Raw genomic sequence first — 19,611 nt, 5'->3', positions numbered from 1 at the left:
ATCTTGCAGTTCCCAGTGGTCTCAGGGCGTCCCTTCGTGTAAGTGAGCAGAAATTCAAGATAAGTTTGACTTTTGTAGGTGGGAGTTTGCAGCTTGTGGCCTAAGACTCCAGCAACTTTAGCTAACTCATGCTAAGCCAAACTGCTCATCCAAAAGAATACAGTTGAAAGAATTCAGCCAAGTAAATGAGTTTACCACAGTCCTGCCACTCCTGACAAGGTGGATGCTGGTTTTATTTTATATGTAGTTGCACAAATGTCTTGCTTAAAAAAATCACATTTCTTTTACCCATTTCCAGCTAAAAACCTTGGGAAAATAAATTATGCAGTTATGGAGATTGGAGGTGATGCAGTTAAACACACTGTTGAGGCTAAAAAATGGAGTCCATATAATTGTCTTATTTCATGTTTTGTAATTTTGTTATGATTGTATTCCAAGTGTTGAACCTCGCAGAACTTTAAATGACAAGAAGGTGGGGAGCAAGAGACTAAATTGCTTCTTATGGACAGACTTAAAATACACAATTTTAAGGTTTTCTGTAGACATTAGAAACCTGTGAGAGTGTGTTTGTTGACAGTGGAGGTTAATCAGCCAAAGTAAATGTCAGCGATAGGAGTCAATTAGGTCAGATAACCACTGTGCCTTATGTCAGCAATTACAAGGCATATTTTTAGTAACAGAAGACCTTTCTGCACTTTCAGTAACAAAAAATGATCATGTGTGAAGCACTGTATCTCTTCACCTTTGTAGAGCAAGATTAGTCATGGCTGGCCTTCAATACCTGTTAACAGGCCAGTAGTTGGATTAAATGAGACTGGGAATGCATTCATGAAATGAACAGCAGGCAGTCTGATCGAAGCTTTATTCTTAAATCCAAATTTTCTGAAATAATAATGTAGTTTCAGTCATTTCATTAACTGGTAAATAATGATTTTAGCATTCTTGTTTTCTTACATTGCTGCAGTAAAGTGAACAATCCTCAAATGTAAAAGCTGCAGATTAATACAGCTTTAATTGATCAAAATTGAGTGCAGGCACTTGTTTTTTTCATCATCTTGTATGGCACTGCAGCTGTTCGAGGCATCTTCTGATTGGTATCTGTGCCAAAAGATCCTTGTGCTTGTCCGGGTAATAAGAGAATCATTGCTTTGACTTCCCTCATTCAGACATCATCTACAAATACTGTTTAAAAAATTTAGGAGATCTTAAAACATTGCTTCTCCAAGCTGGTGGGCCTAAAACTCAATTATAATTGAGAGTTACTTAGAGAATTCAGCCGAGTGCAGACCTCAGTGCAGATGACTGAACCAGACAACAGCAAGAAATGTAGCTCGAAGAAATTTGGGTCATCTCCAGACACGTTCTTGTGTTGAAGAAGCAACCGTGAGTGTAGCTTTGTTTGTGTTTCTTAGCCAAGTTGTGTAAGGTCATCTTGCTGCACTTAGTATCCTGGATGATTTTGTAACCTGCTTTCTAACAGATATAGAAGAAACTTGATGTCTTCACTGCTTTCCTTCTAGCAGCTTAGAAATAGCCAGTGTTTTCACCCTAAATTTGAGGATGGAGCATGATACTGCTAATACAAAGCGTAATCTTCAGCATGTTGCAAGTTCTGTTACTTTTTTCTCTCTTTGTAACTCTGATGGATTATCTTGTTTGTGTTGATGCTTTGAGAAGGTGCTTTCTGCTGGTTCATTTGATGTAAAGAAATAGAAAAATCTTTGTCCCAAAGATTATATCCTTATTGGAATACAATCCACCTTTTGGAAGGTGGGGAAAAAAGCATTTGTGTTCTGCTATAGCTTGATAACAAGGGGGAATTTTCTGTCTAGAATAGTTGTCTTAGGTGCCTTTCAGTCTTTGTGTATTTAATTGTAGGTTGCAGTCTGAAGAACCCATTTCAACGTACCTCACGTACACTATGACGCTTGAAAAGCTGCCGTGAGTAGGCAGCGTTGTCAGCTATGAAGAACAGGCTTTGAAGTGTTTGTTTTAGTACTTTGAGATTTATGTCTTGAATTCCTGAGATTTTTTTTGCAAGTGAAAATGCGAATACCTTAGCTTGGGGGGTAGCAAGTTAATACCAGGAGGGGGGTATGTTTCCACATTTCTGGGGAGAAGCGAATGCTTTCACCACCACTGAGTTGCAGCTATTTCTGCACTAAAATAAAAAGAGCAATGCTTGTATTGGCTGTGGTTTCCGGTCCTGTTTGCTGTGTTTTGTCTGTAGCTGTTCCCAGCATGTGTGGCTTGCTTTAATGATATAAATAAACATGTAATAAAAGAACTGCCCCTCGAGCAAGCAGACTCCCTTAGCTCCATGTGGGGTCAGATCAAGTGTGTCTGTCTGGCGTTCCCAGGATGTGATGCAGGTAGACACAAATGGCTGGACAGGATGAGCCAGATACAAGCACAGGCTTAGTTGTGCTGCTGATGCCCGAGGTGGTGGTGCCCTAACACGGGTGGAATTGCAGTTGTCCTGGAGTGGAGCAGGAAGGGTCGCAGGGCAAGGAATAAAAATGGGCTGGAGAGTTGGATGCGAAAGGTCGGGAATACTGTCTGCTGTCCCATGGCAGGGTATTAAGGAGCCACTGGAGAATTCCTGCTGTGCTGTTCCAGGATCATCTGAAAGTGCAAAATGCTTGCTCTCAGTGTGAGGTTTGTATTTGAGTTCTGTTGCTGTTACATCTGTTAACCTTGAAGACAGAGCCAATGGATAATCACCAACAGCAGGAAAATGCCCAATCTCCTCAAATTCTTACCTTCTACTTTGGTTGCCAGAGCCCACCCTCAGAGCCCACCCTCTTTGGGGGAAATTACAAATGCCCTTTCAGATTTTCAGACTCTTATTAGGTCTGTCAGTTTGAGGGTATCCAGTAGGTCCCCTAAGCTTCCCAGGATAGAACTACACTTTTAAATCATGTTGGATAAAAGGATTACATAGCAACTCTGTTCCTGACTCTAGTCCATGACTGTCACTTTTCCTTCATACCTGTTTTTTACTTCAGTGCAGAGAACTTGTTAGGTGCAAAATATTATGAGCATTAAATTGAAAGACCTCTCTGTCAAGCCCCCAAATTTTCTCTTCCACACGTTGCTGGTAGAAAAAGCAATTATTGTTAGGAAGAAAAACACTTAATAAGGATACTTAAAAATGGAATGGTGCTTAAGAGGCTTTGTCAATAAGCAGTTTGAGGCCATGGTCTGAAGAACAGCTTGGATGTCCCAAAGGATTTTTACAGCTCTGCCAGTGAGTCTAATTACAGATAATTCTGCTCTCGCTAAAGTCATGCTTCAGTTAGATCCTTCCATCAGTGAAGCTGCTGTAACAGTAATGTTAATATTGCTTTTTGTAATTTAGTTAATTGGCTGTGACATACATTGAAGTTACATATGTGTGGAATGAATAAATTGCTTCTTGTCTGATCAGTTTGATCATAATAGTTTGTGCATTTATCTTTTTAGGGATTATGTGAGAAGCGAATTGGAATCAGGATATGAGGGACCAATGTACTTGGAGCCTCTCTCTATGAACCGTTTCATGACTGCTTTAGTAGGTAAGTGCTTTAAATATTTGAGATGCAGGAGAGAGCTCTGCCTAATTCTTTTCATTGAAACCTGTGCATGTTTTACCTCTTGGTTTCAATTCTCTTTTATTACTTTTAGTAGTTGTGATTCTTATTAATATGCAAAAGGCATGGGAGGATACCTGTATCCTGCCTGGCCTTTTCTGTTTTCCAGGTGTGTTTGTCATGCTCTGCCGCTGTGTTATTGTCGGATTGAGTTTGTTACCGTCAGATAAGTTTTGATTCAGGACAACTGGCTTGTCTATAGTAATATTTATGTGAAAGTACTGTAGAAATTTCAACAATAACATGCATTTGTGGTGATTTTGGATTTGAGACTTGTACACGTATTAATTCTTTATTGGATTTAGAGATGAACATTATCGGTCTCTTACAAAACATGATGAAATATGTCTGTGGGTGTGTGCAGGGGACTACAGGCTACTGGTTTTTTTACAGAGTCTCCAGGATATTTGTAATTAAAGAGTTAAGGAATAAGAAGTCAAAAGTACATTTAAACTGTGTTTGATTAATGGCCGAGATGACTTCTCTACCTAAAAATCTCAAATCCTGAAGAACTGGACTTCCTAGACTGTTTTCCTAGCCTTTGAACTTTGACTGGAAGAGAATAAAAGCAGCGTTAAGGTTGTTACACCAAACCATATGTTCTTCTGAGAGGATACTGGAATACACACACCCCATGTATATTATAAAATTAAACCTGAGACAAGCTTGGAAGAAAAATCTTCCTTAATTCCTTTCAGTAAGATCTATGGTTTTCATCAGATTATTGACAGATTTAGTCAGCCATGTACTGTTGGCAAAACTCAGCTGCTTTCTGTTTACTTGCAGCTGCTACTGGCAGCTAGAAATGGGTTTACTACCCAACAGTATGTTAGGTCTGCCAGAATGTACACATCTCCTGTTTGCCTGCATCCTTACTTCCAAATGTGGCATTTGTCTTTGCTTTTAGTATTTTTAATAGAAATAACATCGGTAATTTTCAAGGAACTGTTATTTAGTTATAGTTTCTTCTCTCTTGTGAATTTCTAGATATATTTTGCTGTCTCCTCAAATGACACCAAAGTACAACTAAAGCTTTTAGCATGTTTCTGTGAGAAAATGTTTGTAATTAGTCCTTTGAATCTTTCTCAGGTGCAATGCAGGGTCCCATGGTAAAGCAGAATCCCTCAGAGAGCTTCACAAAGCTGCAGGCAGGCCTGGGCAGGAGCAGATTCAGGAGGCATTGTGTCATCAGTAACACTTAGACAGAAACTAAACCAAGAGTCAAAATAAGGGAGGAAAAGATAATACTGGTTTTATCCAGTATAGTTTTGGGTTGTGGTGGGTGTCAGACTAAAGTGTCTCCATATTGTAATGGTGTTTCAGAAGTAGGTGCTTGACTGTACTAGCAAGTGTGTGTATGTTAACATATTTAATATCCCCATTCTTAATTTCCCCTGTTCTTTTAAAGCCAACTTGAAAGTGCAGTTTTGGTCTTGATGGCAAGAGGTCATCTTTGGGGAAGACCTGTGAAAGTGAGCTGTGAGTCTTGGCAGTATTTTATATAAATATGAAATATTTTCTCAGATCAGTTCTCTACAAGGTGTGTATTCAGTGGAGTCTCAGGAACTCACGGTGCTGAGCGGTGTCATTGTCACACCAAAATGAATATACAGGTGCTTTGCTCCATCTTTTCCTCACATGTTCTGCCAGAGTGTTGTGCTGCAGCACTGTTGACAAGGGCCCTGAAGTTGGGTGTATGAGGGAATAGTGGTGCTACTGGTACAGCACTGGTTCCTAAAAGTTCTGGTCAGAATTGAGGGGGTGATGTACAGTGTGCCACTTGGTTCACAAATTTCATCTTTACTAATGCTTTAATTCATTAGTACATTTTGAATGGGCTCTCACAGTATTTTCTTCCCCTGCATCTAATTCAGCCTGATGACTGTTGAGAAGGGTTAATAATGCATTCCTAAGTGCTGGGTGGAAGAAATAAATGCCTTTGGAGATGGCCCCTTGGATGTGCGTACCACTTTGGAAGCACTTCAGCTGTGAATGTTACAAAGCTGCTGTGTGGTTTTGGAAGTGATGCTGCCATAAAGACTTACTTTTTTTAGTGCACAGTAATGGGATTATATATTAACTTTAGGATGCCCTGTTTTTGAGTTACAGTCAGTTGTGTAGCCAGGGAGTTTAACATCAGCTTTCAAAAATCGTGAATGAAATAAAGACATTTCTCTACTCCAAGTGGCTTGTACAGTGGCTGTGCCACATCAGCTTTCTTACTGTACATTTTCCATTAGCTTATAATGGGAGGCTCTGGCTATGTGTCAGCAATGTTTGATGTATTTGTGGAGGTTTTGGGAAGGGAAGAGAGTGGACAGGAAGTTCACACAATGGATTTCTTCCTTATTGCCTCATTCCCTAGCAGAGAAACATAGTTGGTGTCCTGCAGGGGGATTCCAGTTCTTGGGTTCATTAGCTGTGTCTGGCAGTTTTCAGTCCACAGCATTTCAAGTCACCTGGATTTGACAGTCTTAGCGAGAGTGTTAAAATCTATGATTTGATATGAGGTAGAAACAAATTTCTCTGGCTGATCCTGCGTGTGATGGTGTGATGTTGGTGACTGACGCTGTGCAGCCCCACGTGGAGATAAAGTGTGATTTACTGCAGGTACAGATTGGCTATCCTGAATGAAGGTGCTGCTGCCTCAGTTTAAAATGGAAAGTCCCATCACTCAAAGTTCTGTTGGAGACATTCACTCCCTTCCTAAAGGTGTTGAGAATTGACAAGGTGCACACTTCAGGAAGGAGGTTGGGACCTCCAGAGAAAGTGCTCCATGTACTTTCTTTGCTGGTGTGTACAGTTCTCTTCCCATGACAAACAACTTTTGATTGGTGTTTAAATTAAAAAGGTGGGAGGGTCAGAGTTGAGCAGGGACAACAGCATTCTTGGCACGTGGCTGCTGGAGGAAAGCAGGTTTAGCTGTTTACTGAGATAAGACTGGACTCAGAGGTTCTAATTTGTGATTGGAGAGCTCCAGAGTCATCCCCAAAAGCACTGGATTGTTTAATGTGATGCTGTCGCAGTGCTTTATTTCAGATGACGACACTGAGTAAATCCTGAAGAACATATTGGATGCTGGTGTTTGTGTCCCTTTGTGTGTGAAGCTGGGTTGCCTTAGTTACTGCGAGTCGCAGAAATCCTCACAAGCTGCCTGCCAGGCTCCTGAATATTACAGCACAGCAGTGTGCTGGTGGTGTCTTAAATAGGGTTGTAGCAACATGTGTGTGGGCAGAGAACAACAAAGCAGAGGGAGAATGCTTCAGAGCTGGAGTCTGCTGAATGTTGAAAAAGATGAGTAGAGTAACTTTCTCTGAGGCTTATAAGACCCAGTATGCTGATAGTGTCTTGCTGAGAGCAACGGTGCTTGTTCTGAAAAGACATCTGCTAATTCAAAAATACATCTAGCAAATTGACAGTAGGAATTAAACTTGAAAGAGGACAGTGTGAAGGAGGGAGAACTTTGTATGCTTAAGCAGTAGAGATTAGAGATGTCTTTCAGCTCAGTTGCAGTTATTTTGAAAGCAGAAGTCTTTCCCCAGGTAGGGAAGCTTGGCAGAATGAAAGCAAAACCCTGGTACTGCTGTTTCTCCTCTCGCAGCTTCCCTCCCCTGCCCCTCCAGAAGGGCTTACAAGGTCAGTGAGCTTATTGTGAACACATGGAGTTCACGCTGACCTAGAGATGTTACTAGCCTTGATTTGGTTCCTCTGTTTTGCTAAGCCTAGCTCCTGGTTTCAGGAAGAGTTGTGAAATGCAAACATTAGTGGAGATTGTTCCAAAACAGGGCATAAGCACTTGGGTTTAGTACCACATATTGTGGCTTTTGGATATAAGCTGACATAGATGGTGAACAAGGGTCTGTTTTCAAATAATATGCAGTAGTATTTTTCCTTACTGCAAAATGATGAGTGAGAATTGTTCTTATACAGGCAATGTGCCTTTTGCCCCATGCCATTTCCTCTGAGATCAAGGATACAACTTCCAGTGACTCTGATAGCAGCAGCTATAATGGAGTGGTCTGCCCTAGAAATACCACCCTCCAAATCTCTGGGCGTAGGGGGGAGATGTGCTTGTGTCCCTGGCAATTATTAAAGAGAATTTAGTTGTTAATTATCTCTCACTTGCAAGCTTCAGTGATAATTTTGAACAACTGTCTCGGGGCGTTATGAAGTTATTGAAGTCTCAGCTGCTGACCTGGCTGTTATCCTGTTGCTATTCTTGGCCAGTAATTCCTCTTGACAGTATAAATATTGTTGTTCTAAAAGCCATTGGGGACCTTTGATTGCTTTTTTTGTGTGGATTGGGATGAAATAGTGTAGCTGGACTTCAGGAAAGCTGATGTGTATACAGATAACAATGAGATTTCAGCTGAGGTGGGGATGGTAAAGAAAAAGTGAGATGACTTTTGGTTTGTCCTCTATATGACTTATTTCTGGGACTTCGTATTAATCTGATTCTGCATGTGTTTAGGGTTTACAGCTCACTAATCTGTGAAGTGAAAGCATGCCCTGTGCACAGTTTGAAAAGGGTAACTTTAGTGACCCAGCAAAAGACACGGAAGAGCCTGGTTTCATAACAGAGATGTCCTAGTTACAGCCGTCGAAATATGCTGGATGTTGATAACTGTGTTCTGGAAAGATAAAGTATTAAAATACGCTTTTTCCTGAAGGGGATAATCAGCTTGATTCTGAAATGCTGTGTCGCGTTTCCAGGGCAGCTGGTGGTGTGTACACTCTGCTCCTGCGTCATGAAAACCAAGCAGATCTGGCTGTTCTCTGCCCACATGCTCCCTCTCCTGGCACGGCTCTGCCTCGTCCCGCTGGAAACCATCGTCATCATCAACAAGTTCGCCATGATCTTCACTGGTTTGGAAGTTCTCTACTTTCTGGCATCAAATCTTCTGGTGCCCTATAACTTGGCGAAATCTGCATACAGAGAGCTTGTCCAGGTAAGATGGTGAATGTAACAATTTTATTTTCTTTTTCCTGAGCCTTTTTTGCAGGAAGAAATAAAGTAGTGCTTTGACTGTCTTCTGTGCACCTGTGTGCGTGTGTATGTGCTAACTCATGCTTTCTTAGCAATCTAAATGTGCTCTGATCCGTGGCATCTTCTTTCTGTAATTTTATGATAGCTTTGTATTTGCCTGATTTATGCTGCTGGCCAGCTGAGCATGTCCACTTTGCTTGGACATTGATTATTCCTTCCCAAATCCAGGCTAAAAGATAAGATCGTGCCAGAATGGAATACACTTAAAGCCTCATTAAATGAGCAAGGAAATCCCTGTGCATTCACTGTTCATTTCAAGAAATGCCTTCTGTATGAAAAGTGTTTGTAATTATAGAAGTGTTAAATAGGGAGTAACACTGAAGGTGATTTTGACTCTTAATAATCACTGACTTAGTGATTTGTAACTTGCACAGTGATTTGAAAGGTATTTTCTTTAGAACAGCAGCATTGCTGAGACCTTGAGCAAAAGGTGGCAGAAACAGAGAAGACTGATCTGACATGTGTCCATTTTGTTAATGCTTTGACATCTGATACATGCTTAGTTGAAAATTTACTTTCTCAGTGCTACAAAAACATCACACGTCATGTTTTTTTTATATAAAGTGTATAGGTTTATACATCCTTATATATATTTCAACATAAAAAGATTGATGCTTGCTTGACTTTTGACTGACTCACTGTTTCAGCTCTCACCACTGGCTGGATTTTTTTCAAACCAAGACACTGTTTTTTTTTCCTTCTGCTCTTCGGTCCAGAAGTAATCTGAAAACTAACTTGTTAAGCTCTTTCAAAGCCTTCTTTAAAGCTCTTGTTTGCTGTCATATCTGTCATGTGCAAACAAAAACTTGGCAGCGGTAGGTGCCTGGTGTGCCAAGGTCTCAGCCTGTCATGTTGATCATTGATGTCTGGTTATTTATTTTGTATATAGTTGGTCTTTAGAGCAGGATTATCCTTCCGTGTTTGTACAGCACCTAGCATGGTCTGACCTCATCCATGGAATCATAGACTTGTTTAGGTTGGAAAAGAACTCTCGAGATCATCAAGTCCAACTGCTAAGCCAGCACTGCCAAGGCCACCACTAAAACATGTTCCTAAGAGCTGCATCTGCACATCTTTTAAATCCCTCCAGGGGTGGTGACTTCACCACTGCCCTTGGCAGCCTGTTCCAGTGCTTGACCACCCTTTCAGGGAAGAAATTTTTTCTAATATCCAGTCAAAATCTTCCCTGGCTTGTAGATTTGATGATAAAAACTAATTCAGGAGCTAACTGGCAAAGCTTCAATATCCTATTTTCCAGGGAGAATAGGAAAATCTTGCTTACTCTTTATTTAGAGGGTTAACTTTTGGGGTAATATTTGCATGTCTTTGTACAGTTCAGAGCCTTGAAACAGGTTGGAACCAGCACTTCCATTTTCCACGTGCATGAATGGATACACAGTTTACCTTCCTGAAGTCAAATTCAGATTGGATGTGAATTTGAGTCTTGTATCTATTTTTTATTAGACACATTTAAAACACTTCAGTATCTTACCAGTGTTTTAATTGCAAATACATTCCAGGTTGAGGGGGGAAATAGTTGTTTCTTGCTCATTTGTTTTGGTTGGTTCGTTTGTCAGAATTCTAAATATTGCTGTTACTGAGCTTTCCTCCTCATCTCTAGGATTGCTTGTCTCCCCCTTGCTCCATCCCAGTGTTTTATATCTTTCAGTGCTGGACTGTATTACAGTGTCGTCTTCATGAGGAAGAAATATTCCTTGTGCTTGGCCTTTAGACACTGATCATACTCTTTCTCCTGACTTTTTGTGCAGAAGGCATGAAGATTTTTTTCCTTGGGAATACGGAAAAAATGATAGAAACTTTATAACATGTCACTGGGTTTATAAGAGTATTGGATGCTGCTTTTGTAAATGCATGGAGTAGAGTTGGAATGAATAGTTATGTGTGAGTAGGTTTTTACTTGTATTGAGAATATGGGAAAGCAGGATTTTTGTTTTTCAAGAGCTTGCTGCTCTTTGCCTGTGTTCCTGAAACAGAGCAGAAAATATATTGGCTAATACTGTGTTCGTGTAACTGGGTGCAACTCCACTACAAATCAAACTTAGTATGCATATTCCAAAGGAGGATATTGGCATTCTGTCTGGAATATTTTCCTAGTTGTATTTCCATTGCTACAACTTTGAGCAGTTGTTAATTTTCAGTGGGTCCTTCATCGTGGTGTTTGAGAGTTTACTGCTATTTTAGGCTGGATTTGATTGCGATTGTCGGTGTCAAAGCTTGGTGAATATTGGGATGTTAAACACTGAGACAGCCCTAACAAGTGGACTGTTAGTGCATGTTAGACTGTGCCTGAGGGTATAATTTAAAAGCAGGCCCAGCCCCTTGGCTGGCTGTTTGCAGCAGAAGATGCCAGAAATGCCTCATGGTTATGAATCTACATTATAAGCATAGCATGACCCTTTTCCGATGTGGTGGAGCCCTCTGCCAGGAGCTGCACAGGATTGCTTGCATTGGTCCCAGGCCAGAGGAGTCTCCCCCGGGCAGGTGCACTTCCTTCACAAGTCTGTGGGCAAAGCTGAGCACGGGAGCTTGGCACTGCACCACTGCCAGCAGCCACTGCTTGTCCATCAGCCCCTGTACGTACTGCAGCACGTCCCATTAATGGGATATCCCTCATGCTTGCCATGAAAGACTAAGTAGGCAGCATTTTTAGCATTTGCTAAAATTTCCTTGCCATTATGACTTGTATGTCACTGTGGGAAGCAGGTGATAAGGAATCAGTAGTTATGAGTGCTTTCCTTTAGCCCTTTTGTAATAAGCCCAGCTCTATGAAATTCCAGCTTCTTGGAAATGACTGCATTGTAACTTAGTCTTTGCAATACAAAAGGAGTAATTTGAGCTTCAGAGTCTTCTGAAATAAGTCTTAAGCATGAATTTCTAAACACTTGGTGGATTAGGTATGTGTTCCTTTTTGAGATACTTACACATAAAATGTCTGAGGTATTAAGTTTTTTTCTTAAAAACCGGTCTGCAAAGTAGATTTACTTTGCTGTTGTGAATATATTGTTGACTGTCCTTTTGTTATCAAATCCCAGATGCTATGACCCAATAACAAATTGCCTTTTTGTGTCTTGCCCAGGTGGTGGAGGTGTACGGGCTCCTGGCGCTGGGAATGTCTCTGTGGAACCAGCTGGTCGTCCCAGTGCTTTTCATGGTGTTCTGGCTTGTTTTATTTGCTCTTCAGATCTATTCCTATTTCAGTACACGGGACCAGCCTGCCTCGAGAGAGAGGCTCCTCTTCCTCTTCTTGACCAGGTAATTGACTTATCTGCAAATAATTAGTTTTCTGTGTTGACTGTCTATTGAAGTGAATGTTGGTGCTCTTTGAAAGATGAGATATGTATATTGGTTTTATTGCACTTGGATACCCATGAAATATTTGTCCTTACTGCAGTGACCATGTATACAAAATCTGTTAAGCTTGTCCTACAAAGGCATGGATCCCATTCAGAACAGACAGCATTAGCAGAACTGTGGAAGAGTTCTCAAAGAAAGCAAAATATTCCTTTGAGAAGGGAATAGCTATAATTAGAGCATTGGTCCAGAAGTTGTTTTCAGTATATAAATTGGTTTTAAGTCTGAGATGTTTCAGCTGAAGTTCAGTCCAAGTGATATTTTATTCATGCTCATGTTGCTTTCTGAGCCTTGTATGTCTTGTTTTATCATTTTGGTGTGGGACACATTCTTGAGCTCATCTAAGCAGCCAAAGCACCCAACTCAAAGTTAAAACAAACAGGATTTGCTGTTTAAAACTGTTCTGTGTCTGTCGTTTTCCTTGTTCATCTCAAAATCTTTTCCATGGGTTTGTAACTGCTGTGATTTTTGGGAAGCCATGAAGAGTTCAGCTCTTTGGGACAATTTATAAACTTGTGCTTGACACATAAACATAATAAAGTTCCCCAGGCTTCTCTTTGAGCTCTTAAGCTCCTCTGGGACCCTTACATAGTAGATCAAGTTTAAGAAGAGTCCTAAAATGACTCTAACAAAAAAATATTGGACATCAGGCAGAAAAGCCAGGATTCTTGATTCCTAATCATTTGTTTTGAAGCAAACCATAGAATTCCTCAAATATTCTACAGAAATAACTGCTTTAAGTACTATATTTCTCACTACCTTGACCTGCAGGAACATTTAAAAACTTTTTCAGCCCCCCTTGTCTTGGTAAACAGGCAGGATTTGGAGGCTTACCGGAAGCACTGTACATTGTATATGTAAACACATCAACATTTTCTGCTGTGAATTGCTTTCAAAGGAGATTTCCGGTTTAAGTAGTCACTAAAAGAGACAAAGTAAATGCCTATTAGATGAGCTTTGTTTATTTTTGAAGCATATGCTTCCTCAAACTCTTTTGTCAGAGCACTGGACTGCTTCACTCATCAGTTGGTTAATAGCAGGACATGTTTTTGGCCACGGCACTTTCTCTCCTCACAAGACTGCTGTCCTGAGGAACAAATGAAGATTTTTTTTTTTCTTTTTTTTAATGACTGAGGTGTCAGTGTGTTACCTTGGATTATATATGTGAGGATTTCCAGATGTGTAACCCCTGGCAACAGCTGGGTCTTTACCTGGCAGCGGCAGTGCTGTGTTTCAGAAGCCGAAGCACATTCAAATATCGCAGTGCCAGGACCAGAAGAAGAGCAGCCCGAATGTGAGGGAGCTGAAGTGATGCAGCTCTTCTCAGCATCATCAGATGTAGTCTGGGGTGTCAGTCTTTGGGGTTCCACTGCTGTAGTAACAGAGAGGAAGAAGCCTCCTGAGGGGAAGTGTCCTCCACTCTCTTATTCTGCTGCTTCCGGCTCAGCCATTAGAAATTCAGACAGGTCTTGCCTACCTGAACCTGGTGTGAATGCTGCCAAACAGCCCCCAGTCTCCCAACAGGACTTACTAGTTTGATGTTTGTTTGTGTTACTGTGTGTATGAGGGGAACGTGCCTAAGTGAATCCATGTGCTGTCACTCTGTGTTTGTGGTGCTGGCTGACGTTCCAGCGAGTCAGCTGGGTGGGTTGGGGCTGTGGGATCGCCTGTGGTTCTGATTGCCCAGTGACAGCAGGACAGTGCCACCGCGTGGCACCGCGCTGAGGGGACTGCAGGAATGTCACAGCACAGACCTGACTCCAGTGGGGAGCTGGGATGAACTTATGTCTTGGGAAGAAGTAATAGAATACATCTCATCTTTTTCTTCTGTTGGAGGATTTAATGGTGGTGTAGAGCTTTGAATATTTTCATTAAACCAATCCAGTTTTGCTTTAAAACCAACTTGAACAGTTAACAGGACAAGGGGAGAGCTCATCACATTGTTTTTAATTGATCAACCTTTCCTTTCTGTTTCTTTTCCCCTCTCCCCTCCCAGTATTGCCGAATGCTGTAGCACTCCGTACTCACTGCTGGGATTGGTCTTCACTGTCTCTTTTGTTGCTTTGGGAGTTCTGACTCTCTGCAAGTTTTACTTGCAGGGTTACCGAGCGTTCATGAATGATCCTGCTATGAACAGGTAAGTGCCACAGTGTGCCTTGGGTTGAGAAAAAAACAGACAGAAAAGGGATTTATATAGAAATATATGGGTGGCATTGCAGTTTTTTCACTTTTGAACTCTTAGGTATCCTTGACTGGCTTTTTGTTTGCCAGTCTATGTGTGTGTATTGGAAGGATTTGAGGTGAAAATACTTTTTACAGACTTCTTGGGAGATGATTCATTTCTCTAACAGGTTCAGGGCTGTTAGTTGGGATTTACAACTGCACAGTTTGATTGTCTTAATGCTTTCATTTTCATGAGTCACTGAAAAATTTTCACAAGCATTAATAATATGAACACTTCATATTTTCATTTCCTCATCTCCCCTCTAGTAATGAAGCATTAATACTCTATGAGGTTTAAATTGCTTGTAAATAGCCAAAATATAGAAATTACCTTTTCTCATGCTTGTCCAAACTTGTCTGGTATGAAATTGGGATCCTAGATCTGACAGTGCCTTTCTCAATTACTCCAGCCCTTAACTCTATAGAAGGTTTCAGATCATATGCAAAAGAATGTTTTACGTTTTGGATTCCAAGATGGGATTCCTAGGTATAAATTTGGGGTACCTAGGAGTAGTCTACATTTGGTAAAGCATATACTTCTGGGTGATATGTTTGACTGTGTCAAACAGTGGTATTAAAGTCAATCTGAGGTTCCAAGCCAGAAAGAAGTGGACAGTTGTATTTGGTTTAGGTACAAGGGGAATAAACTGAAAAATGGCAAAATTGCTAATTTGCCTAAAGTGGGCACCTGGTGGGGTGTTAAATCAAGGGCCAAAGGACAGACAAGAGAGTGATGATGGGGAAATATAACAAGTAGAGAGGGTCTTCCTGGTGGTCTAGGAATGAGGCTGACTGGTGCCCAGATATAGACAGGGCAGGGCTGTGTAGGCAACACTGGGGCTGGGGGGTTCCTCCTCTTAAGATGCAACCTGGGTCCTTAAAATGCTTTGCGCTGGATGATGTCTGAGCTGGATGTAGCCCAGATGCTGCTTGTCAAGAAATCTGCTGGTTTCTAACCCAAACTCTTCAGCATTTCTGGAAACATTCCCCTCTGGTTAGAGCCTTAGCAGGGACGTCGGTGAAACCTAAAACCAGGGGCATGTGAAAGGTTGGGACAGAAACAGCTTATTTCCTGGTGTTTCTGGATGTACTTTTGAACCAGCATTGACACACAGATGTGATTAATTGTTCTTTTGACTGTGTTGATCTGCAGGGGAATGACTGAAGGAGTCACACTCCTGATCCTGGCTGTGCAGACAGGTTTGATTGAGCTCCAAGTTGTGCATCGGGCGTTCCTGCTCAGTATTATTCTTTTCATTGTGGTGGCATCCATACTTCAGTCCATGCTGGAAATTGCTGATCCCATTGTCTTGGCATTGGGAGCCTCAAGGGACAAGTAAGACACTGGTTTCCTAAACTGAAAATTACTCAATGCTCTTTTAGGAGGTGATAAACTAGTAATTGATGGTCTAATTTGGATTTTTAGTAGCTTGTAAAGTTACCCTGTTTTTTTCTGTATGCAGATTTCTTCTCTAGTCTAAATTCTCTAGTTTTCCCTCTCTATCTTACCCCCCTCAAGGGCACACACTAATACTTTTCACCATACTCTGTGCTGACAAACAGGGCTGACTTTGGTCAGCTACTCCTGCTCAGGGCTGTGTCCATCCAGCCTGTGCAAGACCACACTGCTCTGCAGTTGCTGGCTGCCCACTCCCTGTGTAAAACTGCTCATTGGTTACTCTCCCTAGAAGGAGTGTCAGTGCACTGTGGTCTCAGTTAAGCAATCCAGGACTGTGCTCTCCCCACCCACACTCCATTGTGTGGATTTGCAGAATGGTTTTTCTTAACCTCCGCTGCAGTTGGGTGGGTTTCCCTCTAATGCAGTTATCTCACACAGCTACTGAGGGTGAGAAGTTTCTAGGAGTGACCCTGTGTTAGATATTGTAAAATCTATTCCTTTCGTGAGGCTATGATCTCAAAATGATAGGGTTTGCTGGCACAAAGTAAGAGGTGGAAGGTTTGCATTAGTGTCCCACATGTTCTGATCATGTGGGTTAGTTTAATTTGTGTTTTGAAGAGCTGTATTGGTGGTATCTGGTGTTATCATGTTAATCTGTTTGTATGTTTGTTAATTGCTTTTGCTTTTTCCCTTTCTGTAACCTATAAGTGAAGAAATGAAAAGAAGTTTGTTTATGTGTAGTTTGTTTAGCTTGGAGGCTACTTGCAGCCAACGTGTTCTGTCTGCAGCAACCTTAACTTCCAATATAGTAACAGAGAGAAAGGGAGTAGAGGCAGGATATAAGCATCTGCCCAGCTTAAACAAGCATTCTGTGGTGATAGTGAGTTTTAATTCTTCTGCCAAATCTCCCAGGCAGTTCTAAATTATCTAGGATCGGGATAAATTCCATTTCAGCTCTTGCTTTCTCCCTCACTCTCAGACACAGAATTTCAGACCTCAGAGTAGCATTGTGATGTTTCTTCAGACTATATGATTAACCAATTTGTGCTGCTGTCCTGTCCCCCAATAGTTTCACTTTTTCTGCACCTCATTTCCAGAGCTAAATGAGATTAAAATAAAACCTGAGGAACAAGTAGAGGTAGTATAGTAAATTACTCAAGATATTCTGAAAGCCTTCACAAGTGGGTGACTGTAAAAAGATTGATGGTGTGTTTAGGCTGGGGAGGAGATTAGGAAGAAGTAAATGACAGAAGCAGAGAAAGGACTGGCAGAGATGAATGTTCAAGTCCTGCTACCTTTCTTCTTTTGTGATCTCTGAATTGGGGAATATACTTCTAAAGGCAGTAGGATTAAATCTGGTGATGGAAGGAAATAGCATTGCCCCACACGTATTAGCAAAAAGATACAAAAGAGTTGCAAGAATTATATAATCTAGATACCTCTTATTTATTTAGAGAAGTGTCCAAACAGTTACAGGACTTTCATCTGAAACATTCAGTATATCAGATACTTTTTTTGTCTAACCACTGACTTGATCCAATATGACAGTTACTGTAAGTGAATTTTTGCCCATAATTTTTGTGTCTCTATTGAAAACAGCAAAGGTCAGATGAGAGGGAACTTTCCATAGTTGTTGTAGGCTTGCATGAAACATGGGAATGAGATTGTGCCCAAGTAAAATAGAAACTCTTTTCAACAAGTTAAAGCCTGGAGCAAACATCTGACAGGCCTACATCCAGCAGGCAGTCTGTTCTTATTCTGACAGTCAAATCTGACTTGAAAAATAAAACCCTATTGTGTTGTTTGCAGGAGTCTGTGGAAGCACTTCCGAGCAGTCAGCCTCTGTCTGTTCTTACTTGTGTTCCCTGCATACATGGCCTACATGATTTGTCAGTTTTTCCACATGGACTTCTGGCTGTTGATCATTATCTCCAGCAGTATTTTAACCTCTCTTCAGGTAAGAACGTTAGCCCTGTGAAGCATTAACTGCGATCCTGTTACTCTGAGGGGGAAAATACTTGATGAGAAAAGAGTAGGGATGATAGAAGGGCAGAATTACAAAAGATGATATAAAATCTCTTCCTTTATACTGTATCTGAGGCTAAGGAGCTCCTGGTGTGAGCTGAGAACATAGGTGAGTAGAAGTCTATTTCAAAATGTAACTCCAGAAGGCTTTTGAGGGTGTAACGATTATAGGAAAAAGGTTTTTCCCCAAGTACTCATTTGTGTCATTACTTAGCTACAGATCTTTGAAAGCAATTTGATGTTCAAAACACATCAGTGTAAATACAGGAAATTTTTTGTATTGTATTTGTTGTAACTTGATTTTTTTAATTATTAAATTTATAAAAGTGTCCCTCATGATGCTCAGAACTTTTGTTAAATCAACTAAGCTGTGCTCTGGACTAAGGAAGGTACAGAAGGGGAAGTACTTGGGAACAAGCTTAAATGCTTTGCAAGAAAGAGTGACTTTTATTTGTCTCAAAGTTCAGCAACAATTTCACTACTTTGGGGCTTGGCTGCCCTCTGTCCCGTTTGGGGTACTGTGTGTACAGAGCTCCGTGGACAATGCTGAATGATTCCAGTTCAGGATTGAATGCTGACCTCGTGGCCTTCAACTGTGTTACAGGTGCTTGGGACACTCTTCATTTATGTTTTGTTTATGGTGGAGGAGTTCAGAAAGGAGCCTGTAGAAAACATGGACGATGTGATTTATTACGTGAACGGCACGTACCGGCTGCTGGAGTTCCTGGTCGCACTCTGCGTGGTGGCCTACGGGGTCTCAGAAACCATCTTTGGTGAATGGACCGTGATGGGTTCTGTGATCATCTTCATTCACTCCTACTACAATGTGTGGCTGCGGGCCCAGCTGGGCTGGAAAAGTTTCCTTCTTCGAAGAGACGCTGTGAATAAGATAAAATCACTGCCCGTGGCCACGAAAGAGCAGCTGGAGCAGCACAATGATATCTGTGCCATCTGCTACCAGGTAGGAATGGAAGTGTCAAGATATTGGCTCGAATTGAATTACCTCCAGACTATCAAATTCAGTCTGCAACTAGTAAAATAAGTTACTTGAATTATGTTTAATGAATAATACTGTCCTCAGTAAGTTACTGGAATTACCCAGTTTTCTGCCTTGTGAAAATTGATTTGGAGCACTGTCACTGAATAGGCTTTATGAATGAGGAGATTGCTTTGAACAGATTTGTTTAAACTGTCATTCTTATTTCTCCAGTTACACAACAAACTGTGTCCTTGAGCTGCTTTGACCCCTCTCGTGTTTGGGTTGAACTGGTCTCAGTAGCAGCAAATGTGCCCTTTCTTCATTAGTGGAAGATTTTGTTAGTGAAAGACAATGTGTTCTCAGTAGCTGATTTGTTATTATTCTGTAGAAGCAGCTCAGTCTCTGCAGTCATTGCTACTTTATGTGCAGTGTCAGTTTTGTAGCAGAAACCTAATTATCAAAAGGTTAAGGGTCTTGCTAGTGTAAGCCAGCAGATGTAAGGACCTCAGACATTAATGCTGAAAGTAATATCTTTATCACACTTCTGGCTCCAAAGTCTCTTACTCTTGAATACAAATAGTAGTTATATGTGACAGTGAAGGAATCACCCTAAGATTACTAGTGTGCAATTAGAGTATGATTGGAGTGACACTAAGCTTGATACAAATTCTTTGAATCTGCCAGATTGAACAACCGTGTTTGAAACACCAGACTATGTAGGTCTCAGCTGGCAGAGTTTAGGGTGTCACTTAGTTCCTGGCGTGATATTGTTATATGTTGTATCTGTAATTGTGCTGTTTTGTCTTGCACAATTGTTTCTTGAGCCAGCCAATCCTGTGACTCTTATCCTGCAAAAGCATGTGTTTAATTATACCTTATGAACAAAGATTTTTTTGCCTAATTTCTAATGCCTGTAGTATAAAAAGCCAGACCC

General features: G+C 41.1%; 1 protein-coding gene across 2 annotated transcripts in view; it reads left to right on the top strand.

Annotated features, from left to right (window-relative positions):
- The window catches only part of RNF145 (ring finger protein 145), a 48,127-nt gene that overhangs the window by 26,307 nt on the left and 2,209 nt on the right, over positions 1–19,611 (top strand). For both annotated transcript variants that reach the window (XM_017828183.1, XM_017828184.1), the window contains exons 4-10: positions 3,466–3,557; positions 8,346–8,581; positions 11,777–11,952; positions 14,048–14,188; positions 15,428–15,610; positions 17,483–17,630; positions 18,303–18,659. In XM_017828183.1, the coding sequence (XP_017683672.1) occupies positions 3,466–3,557; positions 8,346–8,581; positions 11,777–11,952; positions 14,048–14,188; positions 15,428–15,610; positions 17,483–17,630; positions 18,303–18,659 (1,333 nt within the window). The remainder of the gene's footprint in view (positions 1–3,465; positions 3,558–8,345; positions 8,582–11,776; positions 11,953–14,047; positions 14,189–15,427; positions 15,611–17,482; positions 17,631–18,302; positions 18,660–19,611) is intronic.

The sequence above is a fragment of the Lepidothrix coronata genome, unplaced genomic scaffold, assembly GCF_001604755.1.
Source record: "Lepidothrix coronata isolate B3197 unplaced genomic scaffold, Lepidothrix_coronata-1.0 Scaffold146, whole genome shotgun sequence".
Lineage (NCBI taxonomy): Eukaryota > Metazoa > Chordata > Aves > Passeriformes > Pipridae > Lepidothrix > Lepidothrix coronata.
Note: the sequence above shows the minus strand (reverse complement) of the source record. Positions and strands in the feature narration are given on the sequence as shown.